Below are 22,532 nucleotides of genomic sequence, written 5' to 3' on the forward strand. Positions count from 1 at the left end.
TCTTCATTAGAGCATGAGGGCTGGGAACAAATAAGCCTTCAGCTGTGAGATAGCAAAGACCAAGGATACCAACTTTCACAGACCAGCAAAGAGTGAGACTCCCATGCTTCTCGGCCTGACAGCTTGAGTACAACACCAAATGTTCAAAAGCCAGACCAGCATGCTTTGAACCCTGGCTAGCCTTACAACTGCTGTGCAATTCAAATTCATACTGTAGCTGATTTGGTAGATCTGACAAATTCGAACAATACTCCTTGCAGACATGTTCTCGCTCTTTAGAGAATATTGTCTTTCTCCTTAGGACAGAAGAAAAATGGTTATACGATTGGACAGCTGTGAAGTGAGACAGTTGGGACATGATTTCAAGCTTTCAGTAGCGTACAGGAGTGCCAGCAATGAACTTGCTAGCAAGAGCATTAAGCCCCAGACACCGACATTGAAAAACTAGTGATACCTCACATCTCCAATGTCTGGTCAATAAAGCAAAAATTGAATACACTGCAAAGACTACAACTGGCCAACTAGCTCATGTTCTGCACCTGTGTAAAACAAGAAACTCTCCATACCAGCAGGTGGCGGTAGTCTGTATTCATTACTTAAACTGGAAGACTGGGACTTTCATTGTGGATATACAAACTTTTGTTAAGATAAAGCAGCGTTTGCCCTTCACATAACTCTCGTTCACCACTTAGACGGCTTCATTCGGTTTTCAGTCTCTTCATCATCCAGTTGGCCATGTTGTTGTGAAAATCTTCTTGTATTGATGTATTGGAATGATTGATTAAAAAAATGAGAATTCTGTATGTGCCCCTCTAGTTGTTTGCTTGCTTTCCTCACAGCCAGTCAGAGCGATTTCTCTCTCAGGTGGACTCTGGCCCTGTTCAATAGGCTAAAACGCCGCAAACAAAGGCAGCTGGTGCTAACAGTGGAGGACGCTCTGCAACAGACGACAGACGCTCACCGGAGGCCTGACATGGGCCGATGGCAGACTGTTGGCCTGGGGTGTCAGAGCCTTAAGAGGGTGAAGCTTATAAAGAAAAGAATATTTGATGATGTCCTTGCTGCTGTAAATTTCCAACAGATCACTTAGAAAACTGTTTCCATTCTCATTATTTGCTCCATAAGGTGTGATTTTTAGTCATGTCTTGTTATTTGGTGCTACTGATTGTGAGCATGGCTACACAGGTGAAGTGACTTTTCAAGCTTGAAAGAAATCAGAGTTCTTTTATGTGAAATTAAACAGAACTGCAACATGTCTCTAGCTGTGTTAAGAAGTGAAAGGAATTAGCTGTGACACAAACGTTGAATGAAAAATACATGTTACTGTGGAAATAATGTCTGTGCAGCAAGCGGGCAGGACCTTGTACAATGTGAACCTGTCATGACTAAAAGTACTTTCTTTAGTGTCATCAGAGTTTAGTATTTGAACCAGTGACAAACTTCAGGCAGAGAATGTGTACATGACAGAAAGCTGTTATGAGGAAGTATATTTTGCCCAAGATAAATGCTGCTGTTTACAGAGGGATGACAGGGAAAGCTTAGGGTGTGAACAGCCTCCATGGGAGCTGTCTGCAACATGTCTCTAGCTGTCACTGATGTGTGTGGTAAGGTCAGGTGATAAAGTCACCTTTGCAACATATAGGTGTGTAACTACAGGTTATAAATTTCTTGGTAAAGTACATAATTGTGAAAGTATGTGTTATCTTATCAGTAACAGCCATAAGAAATGGATACATAACAGTTATTGATACTAGCTGAAAAAAAATCAGTATAATTCAATATTTGGCTTTCGTAAGCATTGTATAAAGCATAAATACAAAAGTATTATGTTAATGTATTTCTTAACAACTGCAACTCATCTTGTTGACACCCATAAACAGAGACTGTTGTATAAACAGACAATGCAGAAAAACACAGAATTAATAATATAATTGAACAGTTGACAAATTCTGTACAGATGCTTATAACTACAATATAGTGTGTTGGGAATCCTTAATGAAATGAATGTGGTTGGACACATCTGCACGTGACAACTGTTGGTTTAGGTTTGTTTTCCAAGAGAGTTAAGCTTCTTAGTTATAATAAGTGTAAAGAAAAGTTTTAATGCTGCTATCAAAACTGCTACCAATGTTGTGGCAGCAGTTTGGGGAAGGCCCTTTCCTGTTTTAACATGATGATGCCACAGTGCACAAAGCCAAGTCCATAAAGAAATGGTTTCTCAGATTGGTGTGGAAGAGATTCGAGCCCGCTGAACAGCTTGAGGAGAAAACTTTGGCTAACATTAGTGGCTGATCTCAGTAATGCTGGTGTGGCTGCAGCCAGGGTCCAAAATCTGGTCGAAGGTCTGGGACAACATAGTTTGACCATGTACCAGGGCCATTAGTTATATAGCTTTTTCACTTCAAGCTACCTTAGTATAAAATCTGGAGCAACTAGTGTCCATATTGGACATTGAATTAATTTATTTACATGCTGGGAAAGGCTTTTAAATTTAACTCTAATACATCCCTCGGATTTTGCTCGTGTTCTTTAATTGGTTTGAATAAACAAGCTGGATGTGTAAGCAGAGGGTAAAATACACGGGCTCTGTGCAATATTAGATTAAGCATAGGTTTAAATGTAAGCTGCTTACAACATACAGTAATACAATGGAAAAATGCCACTATAAAGATTGTTATAAGAAAACTTGATAGGTGTGCATCTTACATTATGGAAGTTATTAGGGAAACTCTTAGATGAGATTTCCTGCTGCCAAGTCCAAAATCACATTACATTTGGGTTACTACAAAAGCAGAAGAGAACATCTTTACAGTCACAAGAGCCCAGTCCACCTTAAAACACGGCTCTGACAGGCTGTACACATTTCCTGAAAACGCCCCGTGCACGAAAGAGCACAGAACTCAAGTGACTGAATAATACGGCTGCGTTGTTTATCCAGAGGTGGGGGTTGGACATAGGCTGAATTCGGGGCCAAACTTTTTTAAGTTTCCCTTTCCTCCCCCACACAAACTTAACAGCAGTATTCAGCGTGTTACCTCAGTGTCACTCTCACCGTACCGCCGAACAAGGTCAGTAACAGTGACCGCCCACAGGAGTTGTCAACACGGTACCAAACGTGCGCGGACCCCGTCAGTTTTTCTAACATGGGAGTTTGACTCACCGTCTGAATAAAAAACGGACCACCGACTGCCGTCGTATGGATGGAAGACGCTTCTGTACAGAGGGAGTGAATGAGCCACACAAACATTAACCCAACGTCAAGTTTGTGAGCATTAAACGAAGCGACACCATGTTGGGAAACCCAGGGTCGTATGCTAACAAGAAGAGGAAGAAGCCCGTTCTCAAACAGTAAGACACCCTGACTGCTGCGCTGATCTCTAGTATGGTTTTCTCTTATATGAGGCATTCAGAAAGCTGTTTATGTGGTTGTTTGGGTTATTTGTGAAACCGTAACTTTTGGGCGTTACATTTTAAAGTTCAAGATAAAGTTATGTACGCTTGACATTGGCCAGGTCAGTAAATGCACCCACTGCAAGGGCCTAATTAACTTTCAGTTAAATTAAGTGCTGCAAGTTACAGGAAGGTGGGCGACATAATGAATTTGTTTTAGCAAAAATGAAGATAAACCTAGCGATGTCGGCTTTGCATAGTTGAAGCAATAACTGCGCTAATACGGGGTAGAATGTGCTTGCGTTTTGTGTTGACAATTCTGGTCTCTGATTTCATTTTCCATCTTGTGGACTACCTTAAGAATGTGTCTCGCTTGGATCTGGCATGGATATCTTGCCCTCGCGCATTAATCACAATCAAGTTGGAGAGTCGGCTGCTACTCTCACGCGATGCTCCGCGGAGGGCGGGGGGTTGAAGGGGTGGTGTTGGTGAGGGGAGGCCAGGGCTCGCGGGCTCCGACTATGTTATGGTAATCTGATACGGCCTCGCGCTTCATGGTTTTGGCAGCACTGCTGGCTGTGTGATGTGCGTGCTGTACAAATGAAAGTCTGGTTTATTCACGCCATCAAAATTTATTCAAATACAATTTTCTCTTTTTATCGTTATGCGGGGTTAATATTGGTCATTATTTAGTTGACCAAAAGTTTCATCCCAAGCGTAACGTAAAGTATGAAACTGAAGCGCTAGTATATAGTTCCAGTATGTATAGTATATAGTTACAGCCTACTTCTGCTAATGAAACTCCTGCTATCACTTTCATAGTGATTGACATCTCTTTCAATGCAGGGGTTAACAACAGACTACAAAATAAATCCGAGTCAAGGTTTGTTTACGTAAGTAATGTAAACATGTAGCAGTTAAAACGCTTTGAAATGAATAACAGTGCGGCTGTACAATGATTTGAAATCATATTGGTACACAGATCCACTGTGAGTCTACAAAGTGTAGCGTTGATATGCCTGCTAATAGTGATCTGTCAGCTTTCAGATAAGCTGTTCCCAAGTGTAAATCCCAAAATAAAAAGGTGGCCTGTGTGCAGACGTCTGTGTTTCTGAAGATGTGGGACTGTAATGAGGACTGAGGTTTCCTGGACAGCCAGCTGGGCTCAGCTGCACAAAGGCACCATTGAGCCTGACTGTAAAAAGCTGTGGTCACTACACAGGGGCATTCCATGGCAGATCCAGCCATCCAGATTCTCTGTTATTAACTGGACACCTTCTGTGTGTATTGCCAGTTTACATTTGCCATGCATTCAACTACATTATTAAAAGTGCCCATTAAATTTATTCATTTTTCTGTTCTTTTTTTCTTTCTTTTTTTTTTGATATCAACCTATGGGCTTAATTTCAGAGCATGGGGACCATTACAGCGTGACTATGCATTTGTTTTAGTAAGCAATCCTTAATAAGTAGGGATAATGTGTTTGACCAAAGCAGGTGTTTCTTGGGAGTAATCTAAAAGGATTGTGAGACACTCTCACAGGCAGACGTGCTGATAAGAGGTTTGTCGGAAAACCAAAACACTCCAGATGATCAACATAGTTGCTGTTTGTGCGTACATTTCAAAGAGGAGTTCTCACAAACACAGTAGAATTATTATTATTTTTCTAACACCCTTACAGGAAGAAATATCTTCATTTATGGCACTCTGATGATCTCATTAATATTAGAAAATTGCAGTGTTGCTCAGTCAGTCTAATGCGTCACGGTATCGCTCAGGTGGTTGAGCCAGTAGGCCATTGAAAGTATGTCTGCATGTTGTAGTGTGTTAAAGGAAGACACTGAACCCCAGAATGCTCCCGTTGTGTGTGGGTGTAGGGAAAAAAATGTCGCTTTGTACAGAAGTGTTTGCCAAATGAATGTAAACAACAGCTCAAGCTGGCTTATTTTTTCCCCCTTGTAACAGATGTTTTTTTTTTCTTTACCCCGGACACAAGCACTGTCTGAGTACTGTGGTACTAGAACTTAAAAGAACCCTTTGCATGCACAACAATTAGAAGAAACTAGTGTGCTGTGCAACAGAAGAGGCCGCGGCCCAGAGGATTACTCAGACCAGAAATTTCAGTTCAAACCAGTTCCAGAACTTTTAAAAACCTGAAGCCAGTGTTTGATAGTCAGCTCAAAAGACTTTGTGGCTTGCTCCCTCCTGGAGGATGGTACTTTGAATGGACTTCTCACTTGTCACAGAAACTTCTGCATCTAATTCTCCTCTGTGTGTCAACATGTTTCAAACGCCGCTCTGCATTCATAGTTGATCCAGAACACACTGTGTCACGGTGTTGCCTCTGCACTGCTCTGATGTTCCTCAGGGCCCAAGGAATTTGTGATGTCTCAGATTGTATCTGTTCTCGATTTTTTGTATGCATACACGTTGCTTCAAGCGTTTGTTTCGTGCTGTACGATGCAACTGCTGAGCAGCATTCACCACCCCTCATTTCTCTGGAGTGTTTTTTTATTCTAACAGAAAACCTAACGTATGGATTGATTGCGGAACACTTTGAATGTTTGGCGAACATTGCTTTTCTCTGTAAGATATTGTTCCATAAAACTGCTTCTGTTCTAGCCTATTCATCATCTTTGTTCTCATACATTTCTGTGCAACATAGAGTGTGTCATTTAGTGTGAGCGCCCTGTTCTATTTTTTCCCCTCTGTCCAGAAGGCTCTTACAAGGCTGCAATCTGCTTTTGTAACTTCCAAATCAAATTTACAGTCTGTTTGTCAGTAGCCAAACATGTATAGAAAGCACACTTTTCATGCTTTTGAGCTACTAAGTGAAGCTGGAAGATGCTTCACCTCCTTTGAACGGACAAATGTGAGTCACTGTCATTACAGCAGACTCAGTGCAACACGAGCTGTGTTGACTCAGAGGCAGAGGTGTTTGGGTTCAGTTCTTTTTTGCTCTTTAGATAAGGAATTCAAACAGAAAACCCCTCCCTCCTTCAACAACGAACGACTTGATGTCTGCTGCTCAAGCGCGTGATCCATAGCAAATCAAGGTTGAAAAAGTAGTTCTGAATGCTGGCTTTTGTCTCCACTAGGCATTTCTTGAGAATGAGATCAGTCCTGCTCCTCAGGAGAAAGTACATCTCATATCTGAAGCCAGCAATCAAGTTTAGCCTGCATTCACTGCAGACTATTCAGTGGCAGAGGAGGAAACTTAATAGCCTATCATTATTCAGAGTTCAGTTTCAGGGAGAAGTGTAGGGAAAGGTAGAATTTTCAGCTTGAAACTACAGATATGTTTTGGTGATTATTGATAAGTTGTTGATACTAAAAATACTCTGATGCCTTTTAGGACTGGAATCAGCTGGTTTAATGTGATTGGAATTTGTCAGTGAGATACAGATCACTGATTGGTTCCTCTTACTGAACATTTACAGAGAAACCTTCCACTAAGAACATCAGAAAGAGCTGCTGCCTTTGTCTTGTATCTAAGAGTTATCCATAAGGTATCTCATCTGTTATTGTTATTATATCATGGATGTATTTTAAATGCCCGCTAGTGCAGTGCTCATTCAGAAAAGGCTGATGTGCTTGGCCTTGACTATTGCTGCTTGCAGCTTTCTCTGTATCATTCTCGCTCAGAGCCACACTTAAATTATTAGTAATAATAATAATATTATTAGTTATTATTGTCATTGTTGTTATTTCTTCTTACCATTTAATTACCAGAAAAACCATTTAATTGTGTGAGTGTAGGCCAAAGACACACTCCAACTGCTAACATTGTCGGCATTAGCAAGTGATGCTGAAAGAAACATCTTTTCATTGGAATCTAACACTTACTAATGTTTATTTCTCCCAGATATGACAGTAAATGAATGATTGATAAAATTCACGCTGAAGCTAATAAGCGAAATAGCTAGCAAAAATGTTCTCCGAGCATTACTAAAGTGAGGCTGACATTATTCATAGAAGGAAGCTATAGCTGATGTCATCTTAACATTTTTATGTTACATGGGTTATCAACACATATAACATTAAAACCTGAATAACCTGCTCCACTGAGCACGAGACATAACATAGTCGGCGACTGTTGTTTAAATTTGCATGTGTATGTCTAAAACTGTGGTTCTAGAAGTGCTTGGGCTCTCTGTCTGTGCGGGAATTTTTCTCACCTTTCTCAAGAACCTCTCATCCACACTCAACACTGCACTTCTGTGGGTCCACACCTGCCAAGTGTGAAGGAAAATTGACGGACGGACAGATAAAGATTCCTTCCTTTATAGTAAGATCTTTGTGCAGGGCGATATTATGATCATCAGTTATACAAGTGACGTGATTTCTAGATAACTAAACTTGCAGCTTGCAGTGTTCTAAATTTTCTGAGTGACTGCAACTGAAGTCCTGCGCTGATCAGCAGCTGAAGAAGTGGAACCATCACAGATAAAGGAATGAGAACACCATTACTGGGATGTTTATTTACTTGCCTTTCAAATTCTTTCCCAACCAATGGGATATTTGGAATTGAAATCGATTTGAATTGAATTTTCACTCAGAAGCCTCTTATTTGATATCCAGCTGTTCGGTATGCATAAATTCAGTGCCATCGACAATAATTTGACAGTGCGAGGCTCTTCAGCGTAACAGATGAAATCAGATTTTATAGATCCATTGTCGTCGTGATTTGATGGTCAAATCATGCTTGGTGAAGCTTGAGTGCAGTCTCAACCACACACGTTTCTCACGGCTTAGCTACAACTCAGAGAGATGCAGTGATTGGGTGTCTCTTGCTACATCGGCCAGATAGTGTTGTAAACTATCTTCAGCCATATGGCTCATCTGTTAACGTCTAACATCAACTGAGAAGTGAATGGAAGTGAACGGAAATCTCTAGTCTAAACACAGCAAACACAAGCCGTTGAAACAATGTATCATGTGGCTTACAGTATCACAACATACTGAATCTTAACCCCTGTATCATGATATGCATAGTATTCTCAGATTCTCTCCAATACACAGCCCTAACCCATAATATTAATCACTTTCATAGTGCATGCAGAAGTTGTTGTCACTATGTACATTAAAGGTGCATTTTGGCAGAAGCCTTGGCACTCATGCTTTTAAAATCACATTCATATCTCTTATTACTTAATTAGACTCCCAAATCTTTCGTTGTTGTATATGAAGAGAAGAAGAAGAAGAAGCTGGCCTTGTAGAGGCAAGAGTTGGTAACTTTAACTCAGCAGTTACAGGCACTAAATTGATTCAAGACAGAATTGTGATGCCTCTAAGCATTGATTTGATAATCCATTTGAGGATGTAAGCATTTTGAGGTGAACACAACTCAACTTGTGCTGGAAGATTGATAGATCATTTTGATCCAATAAGTCATAAATGTGACATATTGCAGTTTAATGTGGTATCAGTCTCCTTAGTTTTTTCCTTCACACAATTTTGCTTTACTGTCTCACAATTGTAAGATCCCATGAGACTTAAACTCTGTGGACTTTGCAGGACCTGAAGTCTTTCTTAGCAGGTGTGTAGTGAAGGAATATCAACAGTGGAGTTATGTGTTGTCCACTTAACTCCCTTTCACTGACACTTGGTTTCATTCCCAGTGAAGCATGTGTGACTGATTTGGGAGTAATGACATGTATTTCCAGCAAACCTCGTGAGTTTGTGTTTTGTACTTGAGCATGGGTGGTCTCAAACCCTGCTGCCCCTAAAGTGAAAGTCAAACAGGGCAAATAAAGCTGCTGTTGTGGTAAAAACTGGTTTCCATTTTGACAATCTACATAAGTAGCCAATGGAATGGTTTGTGGTAACATGTATTTTGCATGCTGGTGTCTGCACTATTTGTTCTGGGGAGAAGGTTGTTTTCTTGAGGAAAAATAAAACCATCTTTGTGTTACTATAGTGTTTGAAAAGATGGAGAGTACTTTTTTGTGAGTTTCTTTCTGAAGAACTCAGCTGGCTTGTCATTGTGCTCCGTATATGTTGTCTCCAAGTGGCGTTTCAGACTGTCAGAAGCTGATATTTTCAGATACACAACACACTGGTCTCCCCTTGCTGCCCACCGTTGTACCGGTGAAGCCGAGGGTGATGTGTGCCTCGTCATACTTTTTTGCCCTTGCCTTGGAAGTTGTGCTTTGAGTTGGCAAAGACTCAGCGTCTGCTGTACGTTTGCTGGGAGCTGTCTCACAAACTCATGCATGTTGTGCTTGCAGTGTCTAAGCATGCCTCATTCATATGCCTCCCTGCACCCCCCATAATAGCTCCAGGGTATCTCCAGGAGGCGTGCCTTCCAGTTTGGGAACCACTGCCCTAGGTAAACAGTGGTGATTATATCAGCGCTTTATTTTCAGACAGCCAGTTAGCAGTTAGCTACTTTATCTTGATAGTTGACTGTGACTGTGACCGTCCACCAGGTAAAAAGTTAAGCAGCAGATTTCCTTGTTTCATATCACCTTAATAGCTCTTAACTGACACTTGAAGTCTCCTGTCTGATACAGACTTTAGGTCAAGCTGCTGATCTGCAGAGGTGTCAATGATATTGTAAGGGATAATTGATCAGATGCAAAATCTTTTTTCAGGTGACCCCCATTGCTTTAGTTGGTTGCTTCTGTATTTGTTAAAAATTGTGCAAATGGAGCGTATAAATGTTTGAGAGGGCAGCGTTAACATGCAAAACTGGGGAGTGGCAGACCGCGGCGGTGGCTCCCATTTTTAAAAGTGTAGACTGGAGGTCATGCTCCACTTACTGTGGTACTGTACTGCTTAGCCTCCCGTTGTTCCAGGGTGATGGAAAGGAGGGAGGCTCCGAATGGTTGTGGAACCCCACATCCAGGAGGAGAAATGTGGTTTCTGTCCTGGCCGTGGAACAGTTTTATGCTTTCGTTGATGGGGGTCTTGGGAGTTTCTCATCCAGCCCACATTTTTTGATGACTTGGACAAGGCTTATGACCCATGTCCCATGAGAGGTCCTGTAGGAAGTACTATGGGAATACGGAGTATCGGAGGCATTGCTACGAGCCATTCAGTCCTCGCAGAACTAGCATGAGAGCTGTGTTCATATTCTCGACATAAAGAATAGGAACAATGTTGAATGAATAAATAAAGAATAATGTTTCTAGTCGCTTTCTAGATGCTTTCAGATTGGAAGTGCATTTGGAAGGCTCTAGTAAAAAAAAAAAAAAAATGTAGCTTCATTTGTCAAAGAAGTTGAACGCAAAGCTGAAACGTGAGTAATCCTACATGAGCATCTTGTACTTATTGTTTTAAAAAAAATTCGTTGATACGTTGACATTTAACTACCCTTTTTTCTCATATGGTTTTGACAATATTCCTGTCATCATGGGAGCTGATGTACTTTTTTTTGTATTCCCAATCATGGCTGCCTCTTTTTTTTTCCTCAGTACATTCAATATGGCTCATGTTGAATGTATGTTTCATCGACATACAAAATAATTATGCTTTAGTACTTTCATGACACAAAAATTTCTATCGGAGACGGATTGTCTAATTTAAAATGCATTACTTGTAGTTATAATAATTGATTAAAAAACACAATACATTGTATTTATGGAAGTTCCCTTTAACTTCATATGTAATGCTTGGACGCATAGGGTTTATGTTTAAGTTTTCATTGATTTAATCAGACAAAGTTATTTAATTTACCCACATAGACTCAACATGATAGAATGGCTTTGCTTTAATGTTTACATGTAATAAAAATAGTTAATGTTTTGGCCATTTTTTTCTGTTTTCTGTTTTCCTGGTCCACAGTCTTAGTCACAGCATATTTAACACGTGAATAAGCAGTTATATTTTTTCTTTTTTTTTTCCACAGAAAGAAACTCTCTGAAGGTAATGATGTGGTTAAATCAAACCCTTCAAAGCGCCACCGGGATCGGTTGAATGGGGAGTTAGACCGGCTCACGGACCTCCTGCCCTTTCCTGAGGAGATTCGCTCTCGTCTGGACAAGCTGTCGGTTCTCCGCCTCAGCGTGGGATACCTGAGGGTCAAGAGTTACTTCAATGGTGAGGAGCAGTCTGGGTCAAATACCAGTCTGTAGCTGTATCTTCATGTCGTTATATGAATGTGGGACGTCAGTTTTGAAGAGACACCCAGATAAGCCCGTTCACCCGTACTCTTAATTTCCTTCATATATGAAGTGTTGTCTGGATTGACACATGGTAACTGATTGTTTAGAATAAGTACATATTAATATAAGGAAGGAAGCATAGTTGTCTTTTTTTCCACTGGGCCAGAAGTTTTATGGCTTTTGCTTTGTTACACAGTCTTTTTCTATCTTGCTGAGAACCTTAGAATTAAGACTATAGAATGAAAGTGAAAAGGTAACAACGCTTGGTTAGAGTGGGAACAAATAGGTAGTAAATTGGGGAAATTACACTTCAGATCATTGGAACTGAAACTGATTTGTGAGTGACATTTGCGATTGTACCGGCAGCACATTTGACAGCCGAGGGAGGAATGAGAAGCATGTAGGAATCTGGTTTTAGGAAACAACACATCCTCAGTGCTTGTAACCTTACTCCACCCTCTCTATTAGCACCAACCGGTAATCACTTTGAAACAAATAAAACAAAATGTTTTTTTTTTCCAGGTATTCACTGTAAACCAGACTTTGAAAACATGCGTGTGTATGTGTGAGTCAATTAAATGTGAGTCACGCATATAACACGTCCACCGCTTTGAGTTAAACAGACATTGTAACTGAGGTGTTGGCAGATGGGCGGCTGAGTAAGTTGCCTGCTTGCCTCCGGCTTCACTGAGGTTTTTACAGTTTATGTGTCTTGTCTCTGTTCCTTTTTAAATACATTTTCTTTGCGCTGTTTTGCCTTTGTGTCTCATAGTTATACTGTAGTTGGAGGGCATGTTGCACCGAATCCGTGCTGTCTCTGTCATCAAGAACCCTGCTGAATTTCACAGGGATTAGTGACTAACTTGATACCCAGCAAAAAAAAAGAAATGAAATAGAGACACTGTTCGAATGCTGTACTAGCAAGGATGTGTTATATTTTAATTACGGTTTAAAGTCAAGTAGTGGCCAAAGTGAGCACGAGATGAACTCTTACACCATAACATTATCAAGGTTTGACGTCTTAATAGTCTTATTCATAGCACCTATTATTACGTAACTAGTTAGCAAGCAGTGTTGATCCATTGAAATGAGAAATGTAATGATAGGGAAAAAGTTTCTAGCTGCAGACTGTTGCCACACTGTTTGCAGTGTGAACATCGAGTATGAAAGGACATGTTACGTGCAGTTAGAGCAGTTGTGACATTCCAGTGCTGCTTGTTCTCACACCCTTTTGCCTACATTTTTTTCTGCACAGGTGAGATAGGTTGAAGGACTGTAGTCGCACCAGCATTGCGGAAAGAAGTTTCCTTAAACTGTCCACAACTGATCTATAATAAACTTTACCACAGCTTAAAGCAATTTTGCGGTGGTTTGCTGTTTTTGTACTGATAGACAGTTGGATGAGTACAGACAATTCTTTTCTAACAGTGTGTCCTTGAAGAGATTGATGCAGCTGGTGGATACCAGGGCCCATAACTCAAATGAAGTTAGGATATCTGCAGTTACATTGATTCATGTACACTGTGTGTCTTATCAAGAGGGGATAGTTTGTCAAGTTTGTCGGCTTTTATCTATATTTTTTAAACATACAGCAACATCTCGGCTACAGAATTGCAGAAACCTGAAAAAAAAGCTTTCCATGCAAGGTAGGTGCTGCATGGTTTGCCTCTGCTGTATTCCACAGTATTGGACAGACAGCACATGTGGAATATCAGTGGAGTCATGTCAAACACCTATCAAGCACCTGGGGCCAGATGTAAAAATGATGTTTACACACTAAAACTACGCACATGCCGTTTCTCATACATGACCTGGCATTAATAAATGCAGTGCAGAGGAACATGCAGTGAGAATGTGCACATCTCACGCATACTCCAGTCCATGTAAACACATGCTTCCACAGAGCTAGACAAGTACTAAGATGAAATGAAAATGACTTAAAATATGCTAGTGTAAAAGTGAACAGTGTGTGCATGTGGCTTCATAAATCTGATGCAAAGAACTGATATGCATTTTTCTGGTTTTAGGCAGTTGCTGAGTTTAAGTCTTAAACCCACACAGAATTTTATGCATGCGGTCTCAGATTCTACTTATAAGTCAGAGGAGAGGTTGACAGCTCCCGCTTCCCTCCCTCTTTGCAGTCCTTTACTAGCAACAGCATGCGGGCCTTCACATTTAAGTCCCTCTTCTCCTACTGTCGCACAAGGCTCTAGTCAAAGGTCACCCAAAAACATCCTTTCACCAAAGTGACATTTTACAACTCAGACAAGAGCAATAAAACTAGAATCCCCCACAGCACCGGGTCAGCCAGCTGTGTTTGCAATAGCAATATCTGTTATTTAAAATTACCCCACCCCTCCACGCAAAATATTTATTTCACATAGAAAGCATGAAATTGCTGTTGAAGTTTGCTGTTCCTGTTTTGAAAGTCTGATATAATGATGAATTCGTGTGCAGTCGTTTTATAAGGTCTGTTTTTTCTTTTTTAAGAGATTTTTAGAGACAAATAAACTTTTGCATAACTGAAATGTGCAGTGGTCTTTGCAAAAGTTGATCTCAATTATGTTTTACAGAACAACATGCGACATGAATTTTGACTTTTAGCATCAATTTGGGTAAAATGAGTAGCATACATTATCGTATTTTGATGTTTATGCTTCAGTACTTGGGAGTCTATGGGTTATTGGCTGAAGAAGCCACCTCCACTTCAAGATATTCATTATTTCCAGAAAGAAAGACAGGCCACTCAATAAATCGTGGTTAGCAGGCATTTAGCTGAAAGAACAGGAAGTGTTGTTGAATCATGTCATTAAGAGAACATCTCTGTTCTTTGTTTGGGTGAAAAATGATAATGTAATGAATAGTTCAGTGTCTTAAAAGTCTTTTCGATGACCTCACAGTTAGCACGAGCATCATGACATTATAATTTTCATAATATGGGCTGCACCTTACTTACATTACTGCCTTGTCAGTTTCACGCGTGGCTCAGTTTACGAGTCATAGGAAGTGCCACACAGCCTGTGAAAGCAGTTGAATTATGTCTTAAGCAGGTCTGGCTTTTGTCAAATTTAATAAAAGAATTTGAGCCTTAACAGAACATTTTAGTTAGAAGACCCAGCCTGACCCACACTAGCCAGGAGTCAGGATACCTCAGCTGCTGCTTATGGAACTGTAACACGTAACCAATGGACTACGCAACTGAAAGTGATGTTAGTCTGTGACGTGTGTGAAGTCTGGGTCAACACACATCAGCTGGGACATTTTCTGTCTGCAGCGTTCTTTATCAGGTACATCATCTGAATTCAGTGATGTTGAAAGTTATTTTTAACTTCAAAAGAAGACAGAATAGAAAGGAAACTTAGCTGGCAATGAGGAAATGTAATTGTGCATCGCACTGACACGGATGTGAGATGTGATACAACTAGAACAGTATGCATTGTCATGCCAGCTTTCTTCTTGCATGCAGGATATGTCCTGTACACATGTTATAGCTGTTTGATAAGTGTACAATGGAAGTTTAGAAAGTGTGTTTGTCTGCTTTCAGTACAATAATCAAGCAGCTTTAGTAAGACATGTTGTTACCTGTTTAGATTTCCCTCCAATCCAGTTTATTGAGATGTGATTTTTGTTGCTATTACTCTTTCCTTTGTTATAATGTATACATAATGTAATACTAATAATAATAATAGGAATGATATTAATAATAATTTAGTTCACCATGTCCACCATGACATTAGTCCTGTGTAAATATGCATTAAAATCATTGGAGGTTTTAGTTTTCTGTCTCACAAAAGATTTCTTCAATACTTAATTAGTCCCTGATGGAGAATTAATGAGGCTGCTGCAGAAATGATTAATGAAAGCCATGTCGACACAAATGGTTAGTATGGATCCCTCAGTATGGATTTGTGTTCATTTGAGGGAATCATACAGAGCATATAAAAAGTATTCACCGCCTGGGATGTTTTCTCCCTTTATTGTTTTTATAAATGCAATCATGGTCAATATAATTCGGCTTTTTGACAAAAAAAAAATTGATGGCAATGTGAAAACAACAACACATTTCCAAAACAGTACGTAAATTATTTAAAAATGTAATGTGATGGCAATAAAATAAGTGGTGCCATAAATATTCTCCCCCTTCAAGTCAGTATTTAGTAGCTGCACCTTTGGCTACAATCACAGCACTGAGTCCTTAGGCCTCAGTCAGACTTGTACATCTGGACACTGCAGTTTTACTCCATTCTTCTTTACAAAACGGCTCACGCTTTGTCAAGTTGCACAGGGATTAGACATGAACAGCCCTTTTCACGTCCAGGAACAAATTCTGCATTGGACTGAAGTCTGGGCTTTGAATCAGCCACTCCTGAACATTCACCCTGTTGTCTTTAAACCAAGTCTGAGTAGCTTTCGCTGTATGCTTTCATTGTCTCACTGCAATATAAATCCTCTCCAAAGTCCTGTTAGCTTGTGATATCTGCTATAGGCAGATTTGCACGTATGCCATATTCCTTCCATTTCTCATTTATGGGTTTAACTGAACTCCAGAGATATTCAGTGACTTTGAATTTTTTTTGTATCCATCATCTGACTTATACTTTTCAATAACCTTTTCTGAGTTGCTTGGAGTGTTCTTCTTTCTTCGTGATGTAATTGTAGCCAGGGATACTGATTAACCAGTGACTGGACTTTCAGACACAGCTGTCTTTGATCACACATACACTGCACTCAGGTGATTTCCATTGAATTAATTGTGTGAGTTTTAGCACCAATTGGCTGGTCCTCTGCTGAATTAGGTCGGTCACTTGGGGGTGAAGGTTTATGTAATCATTTATTTTACGTTATATATTGTTAATTTTGACATTACAGTGTAGAAATCTGTTTTCACTTTGACATTAAAGAGGTTTTTTTGTAATTTTTTTGTTAAAAAAAGAAGCTAAATTATACATTTATAAAATCAGTAAAAGGGGGCAAACATTCAAGGGAGTGAATAGTTTTTATAGGCTCTGCATGTTGCCTTTTGGTGGTATAGCTGGTACAGATGGCCAGATACAGATATGTGCCATGACATGGGTAACGATCTACCTTTGTTCCATAAGAGTGTGAATTTTATTTGTTGCTTAACAGAGTGCATAACAAGGAATGCATGAAGACAGGTAGGCAGGATCAAAAGATAAGAAAACCTTAGGGGAATGTGAGAATTCATTATGGAGGATATGTTATACAAAAAGGACCAAACTTGTTTATAATACACGAAAACAATGTATGTCCAGGAGAATCCCAGGTCAGTGCATTGGTGGCAAAGAAAACTCAAAAATTCATTCAAATCGCTATTAAACCTCTTATAATGTAAAAACTTACTTACTTCCACCACACCCTCCTGTCTGTCCTCTTAATTCCCTCCCACTATACTTTTGTCACTCTCTAATATTAATAGTGTTTCTTGAAAATCCAGAAAATTCTCTAATTTGATGACAAGGCTAAATATAAGCAGTTACAAAGACATGAGTGATTGTCTAACCGCTGCCATTATCAGAAAACCCAGCAGTGGGGGTGCAGAGGTGCAAAGTTCTCTGCTGTGTGCTCACACATGCAGCTGTGCAGTGACGAGCTCTGAAAACAAGCTCTAAATCTCCAGCTAAAGCTCAGTCCTAATTTTAACGACTTCTGTCGGTTTGAACGAGATGGATGTGCGCAGATGATGGCTGTATACACTGATGGGTTGTCACACTCAGAATCTCAGCTATACATCTACTCTTAGGGGTTATCCTAGTCAAAACATTAAGGCTGCGATGGGTTTTCAAGTGGAGACATGCCTAGCGTTTAAGATAAGCATCCAGTAAATCGTTAGGTAAAAGAAAAGGCTTAAGAAAAAACAGTAAATGTACCGTAAGCGAATTCAAGGGTAAACAGTGAGATTGAAAGACTTGATAAAGAAACAAGCTATTTGTGGCTGCCTCTGAGCAGGCTGGACTGTTTGCCTCATAGCGTGACTTTATGAGACAGTACTGGATATTTTGAAAGGCTTGTGGCTCACTGCTGCTGGCATATTTGTGTGACGCTGTTAGAAATTTGAGAGAAATGTGGGCTGGCTTTCCAGGCTCATTAAAAACATCCAGGGCCTGTAAGCAATCATAGTTGATGTGGTAACACTGTGTCATGTACTATAATCTGATATAATTTGGTATTTGTGATATCTGAAGCATGTATACACAAACCCAAACACATGACACAAGTGTAGCAGAGGGAATAAAGAGGTGAGAACAACATTTTGCATCCTGGCAAACATTTGCAGCTTGAAGGAGAGAGTATCCGTAATGGGAAGCCCAGTCTTGTTTGTTACTGAATCCCAATGGGCTTATTATGAGGACATTTAACCTCAGCATAATTGACCTGTCATATCAACGCTGTAATATGTGAGAAGGGGCCATCTTATTGGGGTGTCAGCAGTTGCCTGTTGGTTCTTGACTCTTGACTCGCCTTTCAGTATATCGTGAGAATGCAAGGAACCACTGGGAGACAGATTTAATCATGTTTTCATTTCTTCCAATTTCCATTCTCTGGAAGATCTGTTCTCCCACTCTCCAGCTTTAAACCACAGCGCTACATCTCCTTTCATACCCAGACTTTTTCTTTTCTTTTTTTTAATTTGCTGCTTTCTTGTCGGCAGGAGCCAAGTTCGCCCACTAAGGATTTCAGTGACATTTAGAGTCTTCCAAAAATGCTCTTGTTTGTTTGTGTGCTGAACCAAAATCAGCTGTCGTCCCACTCAGAATCTGGTAGGGAAACACACAGATTGTATGTTTACATTTAATGACTGTGGTTAATGTCTGTCAGGTTTGGAAAAAATATGTATATATAAACAGTGAATTCTCTCCAGCACAGATAGTAAAGTAGTTTTTAGTGTTTATTGTAATTTGCATATACAGTATTTTCAGACTTAATCTCCATCTACTAACAGCATCAACATCCAGGTAGACAGTATCTGATGTGCCAGGGCTAAATTTAGGTATCTTGTCAGTATTTTTGCCTCAAACTGTTGCCTTACATGATTCTTTGAGCAGCTTTGGCTGACTGATAAGAATCATGTTAGCGATATGATATGCAAGGCACGCCTAACACAGTAACCAGTGCTCAATCCAAAACCGTTGACATTACTTTTGAAGCAGATAAAAAGCCCAGACTGGTTAAAAAAAATCAGATGCCCCCATACTCCACCACCACCATCATCAGCAAAACAGACATTGTGTCTTGAATAGTATATAATCACTGTTTATTTTGATATCAAGCTCCGCTCGTGGGTTTTGTGCTGCAGTACGCAAACCTGCAGGGCTCACTCAAGGTTTGATGTTGGGCTGGGGGCTGGGGGACCTAAACAAGGTGTGACAACAAACATGGCAACAATTGACTGCAGTTGATTAAAAATAAAGTTCACTGAGAAAAAATAAAAGAACACCTGGTACAACTCAATCCTGTCACTGTAAATATAAAGGAGGGGGCGCTGGGGGACCAAAACAAGGTGTGACAACAAACATGACAACAACTGACTACAGTTGATTAAAGATATAATTCACTGAGAAAATAAACACCACCTGAATCATGTCATTGTAAATATAAATGTACCTAAAGATTGGATTTTGCAACTTGTTAACTCTTACACACCCTCCTCTGTTGTGTAGTAGCGTAACTCAGCTACTGATTCAACAGCTTTCTGGGCTGTAAATTTGTGTTACTAAATAAGTGTCTGCGTGTGTGCATAATGAGCCTCGGGCCAACTGAGCAAAGCTTTGTTTTCCATGCAAAGCTGCTCTTTCCTCCTTTTCCTTGACGTGCCCAGATGACACTCCTGTCTCAAAAAAAGAAAGTTGAACCTGTTTCCTTCCCCTAAAGTCATGGAAGTAAATGGCGACATTAATCAAAAGGCTAATGGGAGGTTGAACCTGTGGACTGAGTGACCCAGCTCATTGGCTGTTATATGTTGGAAGCACTGCCCTTTCCTGCACATCTGCGTGAGAACAGAGATCTCTGTACAGGATCTACTGGAACTAAATGTTTTCAAATCAAGATAATATTCCCCTATGCATTGCTGGCATGCTTTATACTCTCTCTGAATCTGGCAGACTTCCAACCTGTGACAGCATTTCCTTTTTCTCTCCTTAGTTTCAGTGTGTCTCGACTCCATAACACATGATAATACTTTAAAACAGACACTGTGCACTTTGGTTATTTTAGCTCAGTTTTATTTTTCGGTATTTGTTATATATTTTTCTGTTACCAAAATATATGATATAAGGCAGTTAATGACATGCAATGCATTTTATTCTCACTATTCAATGCTTATTCATGTTATTGTTTACTTGAACTTGTTTCTCTGAATGGTCAAACCGGATTGCATGGAGAAAGAAAGTCTCATATCTCAGTGGGCTTCACTTACCCTGCGATGAAAACACGTCAAATCCTTTAAAAGCCGCCTCATTCCCTGTGTGACACGGATGTTTGCCTGGAGTGAATCTTACATCAAAAGCATGCTCTAAATTTCACCAATCCTATAATGACCTGTTCCTTGAAACAGGAAGCTTCAGTTTGATGCTGAAAAGTGGCCTCTCTTGGTGTCAGATTCCATCTTGGCTTGAGTTTGAAAGTACTGGAAAAAAGCCTTGAGGGTGACAGAAAAATGTTTTGTGTGAGAATGTGTCTTTATAGTTAAATATGTTATGCTGGTTGTTTTAGCCAACAGTGAACTATTTTTAACCAGTGTTATGTTCTTCTGTTTTATAGTAAACAGATGTCAAAGGCAGAACTAGCTACTTGCTAGTTATTCATGTTTGTCTCAGGATTAAATCCACGTTAATCACCACAGAGACCTCAAGTTTTGATTCTTGATAGCAACAACTCTGACTTAGTCGTACATTCAGACCAACAGTTGTCAGTGTTTGCATGGAAGGCTGTAATAGCAATCTCCTTTGGTCAGTGCAGCAGCAGGTTGTCTCCATTGTAACTGGACCCATACAAAGCTGACAGGTGTAAAGAAGCATAAAAGAAGTAATCAGTGTATGATCGAACAAATCTCGAACACCCGATAAGCAAACTGACACGACTCTACTGACAACGAGAAGGTCGTTGTCAGCTTGGCTGTGCATCCCAGCATGTTACTTCCTCATTAGAAACGTATTAAATAAGACCACAGAAGCCACAGCAACAAACACAATGTGATTACCGTCACAGCTAAGTGGTTCCTGAGCTATTAACCTCATATAAAGTGCTTCAGTGGGCTCAGCTTGTACTGAACTGAGTGTGTCATGTTGATACAGCTACAGATTAAACATAGTCCTGAATGTAAGCCAGTAAGAATCAGCGCTGAACGTCACAGCGGTACGAACGATGGTGCCTTCATTTTGTGGTGTACTCATCGAAGTGCGTTCGAATCGTGATGCAGTTGCTGAGCTTAGAGAAAAAAATGAATGAATATTTGACCTGAACTGAAGGGAAACAAGTGAAAGAGTTTAAAGTTAGAATTCTGACCTTAAAAGTCGGACACTCATTTGTACAACCCTCTTTTGTGTTAACAATATGAATCAAACAATATCAAAAAGTTATTGTGTGTAAAAGTATTATGTGTTCACACCCCTTTCCTGCTCTGTGAAGGTGGTGTGTGTGTATGTGTTTGATGTTGATGGGAATCTGTGTTTTTCTTCCTTCACTGCCTCCCCCCAAACTTACAGGAATGTGTTTCTAACCTCTGGTCAAACTTTGGCCAAGTATCATTGAACTGCAGCCACATGGACAACCATAAGTGCTCATGAACAGCTCTGTAGCTCCATAAACTGTTATGCTGTTAGCAACGAAAAACGATGCAGAGTCCACACTGGGGAAGAACACGAGTATGAAAACAAACAGACTGCCTCAAAGAGGCCCTCTTACTCACGCAAACACTGGAGAGGGTTAAACAAATTCAACATGCAGACTGTCCTGATTTGGTCTGGAAGTGGCATGCTCTGCATCTGCCTGTGTGTGTTTTGCTGAGGCTGTCATAATCTGTTGTGTGGCTGAATGTGTGCATTTATAGTTATTTCTGGTATGATTTCACTTTTTGCCCAACCCACATTTTATATTAATAGTGGTTGTTTGCATGGATTGCGTTATGTGTGAGGCCTGCAGCAGTGTGTGGCATAGGTGCGTGCGATTGTCAGGCTGTGCAGGTCTAGGTGTTTGTATAAACACTGTCTGAGTTCTAGCTGGGGGGTGGAGAATATCTGTCTGTGTTCAGGGGCCCCCTTCCCTCCTTAAAGAAATTGCGTGACAGGACTGCATGGACGGGCTGGGAGAGGCCGTATCCTTGGATTTTCCTGTAGTGGCCGGCCAGATAAAGGAAGCGCTCTTGTCGGCTATTGCTTACAAAAACCCCCTAGAGACAGATGCAAGAGGACTCTGTGTATGTGTGTGTGTGAGTGTGTGTTTGCGCGTGCGCATACAGATATGCAGGCGGCCAGATCAGTTCTCCGGCAATGAGAAAACCTGTCTTCTGGCCGTGCACCAACAGTCGAAGCAGATAGCTAGCCTTGCTGTTTTGTGCTGCTGCACACTAATGATCCAACGTTCACATTGCGTTTCATGTAAGAGTGTTTCCTGTTCCTGGTTTCAGAATATAACTCAAGTGCTGCCACAGCTAACTGATACGTTTAAATGCATACTGTTGCATTATATTTACGCTAAAACTTTGTATCACAAGCATGTTCAACCCTGAACACACAAAATTATTCCTACGTTAACAATAACAGGATTTCTTATGTGACTAGTGGACCTCACTTGTGGATGTATGGTGTGTTAGCTAGAACGATCTATTATCTGCTCCTCTGTAGCACAACCAACAAGTGTGTTTGATTCAAGTAGGGATTCAAGTTGTGTATTGTGAAGAATCTAGTGGTGTGATCCACGTCACAATATGTTCAGTATATCGTCATTTATTGCGTTAATGTAAGCAAAGCAATGTATTCTTTCATGGGTCTGTGTTCTTTATGTTTAAACCAGCGATAT

The 22,532-nt window shown here is 40.3% G+C and overlaps 1 protein-coding gene across 1 annotated transcript in view; it reads left to right on the forward strand.

Moving 5' to 3' along the window:
- The first annotated feature begins 2,862 nt into the window (after positions 1-2,862).
- Positions 2,863-22,532, forward strand: part of LOC124067000 (aryl hydrocarbon receptor-like) — a 29,489-nt gene continuing 9,819 nt past the window's right edge. Inside the window, exons 1-2 of the mRNA XM_046403970.1 lie at positions 2,863-3,348; positions 11,243-11,433. Coding sequence (XP_046259926.1) covers positions 3,290-3,348; positions 11,243-11,433 — 250 coding nt within the window. The 5' untranslated portion in view covers positions 2,863-3,289. The remainder of the gene's footprint in view (positions 3,349-11,242; positions 11,434-22,532) is intronic.

This window comes from Scatophagus argus, chromosome 11 (assembly GCF_020382885.2).
Source record: "Scatophagus argus isolate fScaArg1 chromosome 11, fScaArg1.pri, whole genome shotgun sequence".
Taxonomy (NCBI): Eukaryota; Metazoa; Chordata; class Actinopteri; family Scatophagidae; genus Scatophagus; species Scatophagus argus.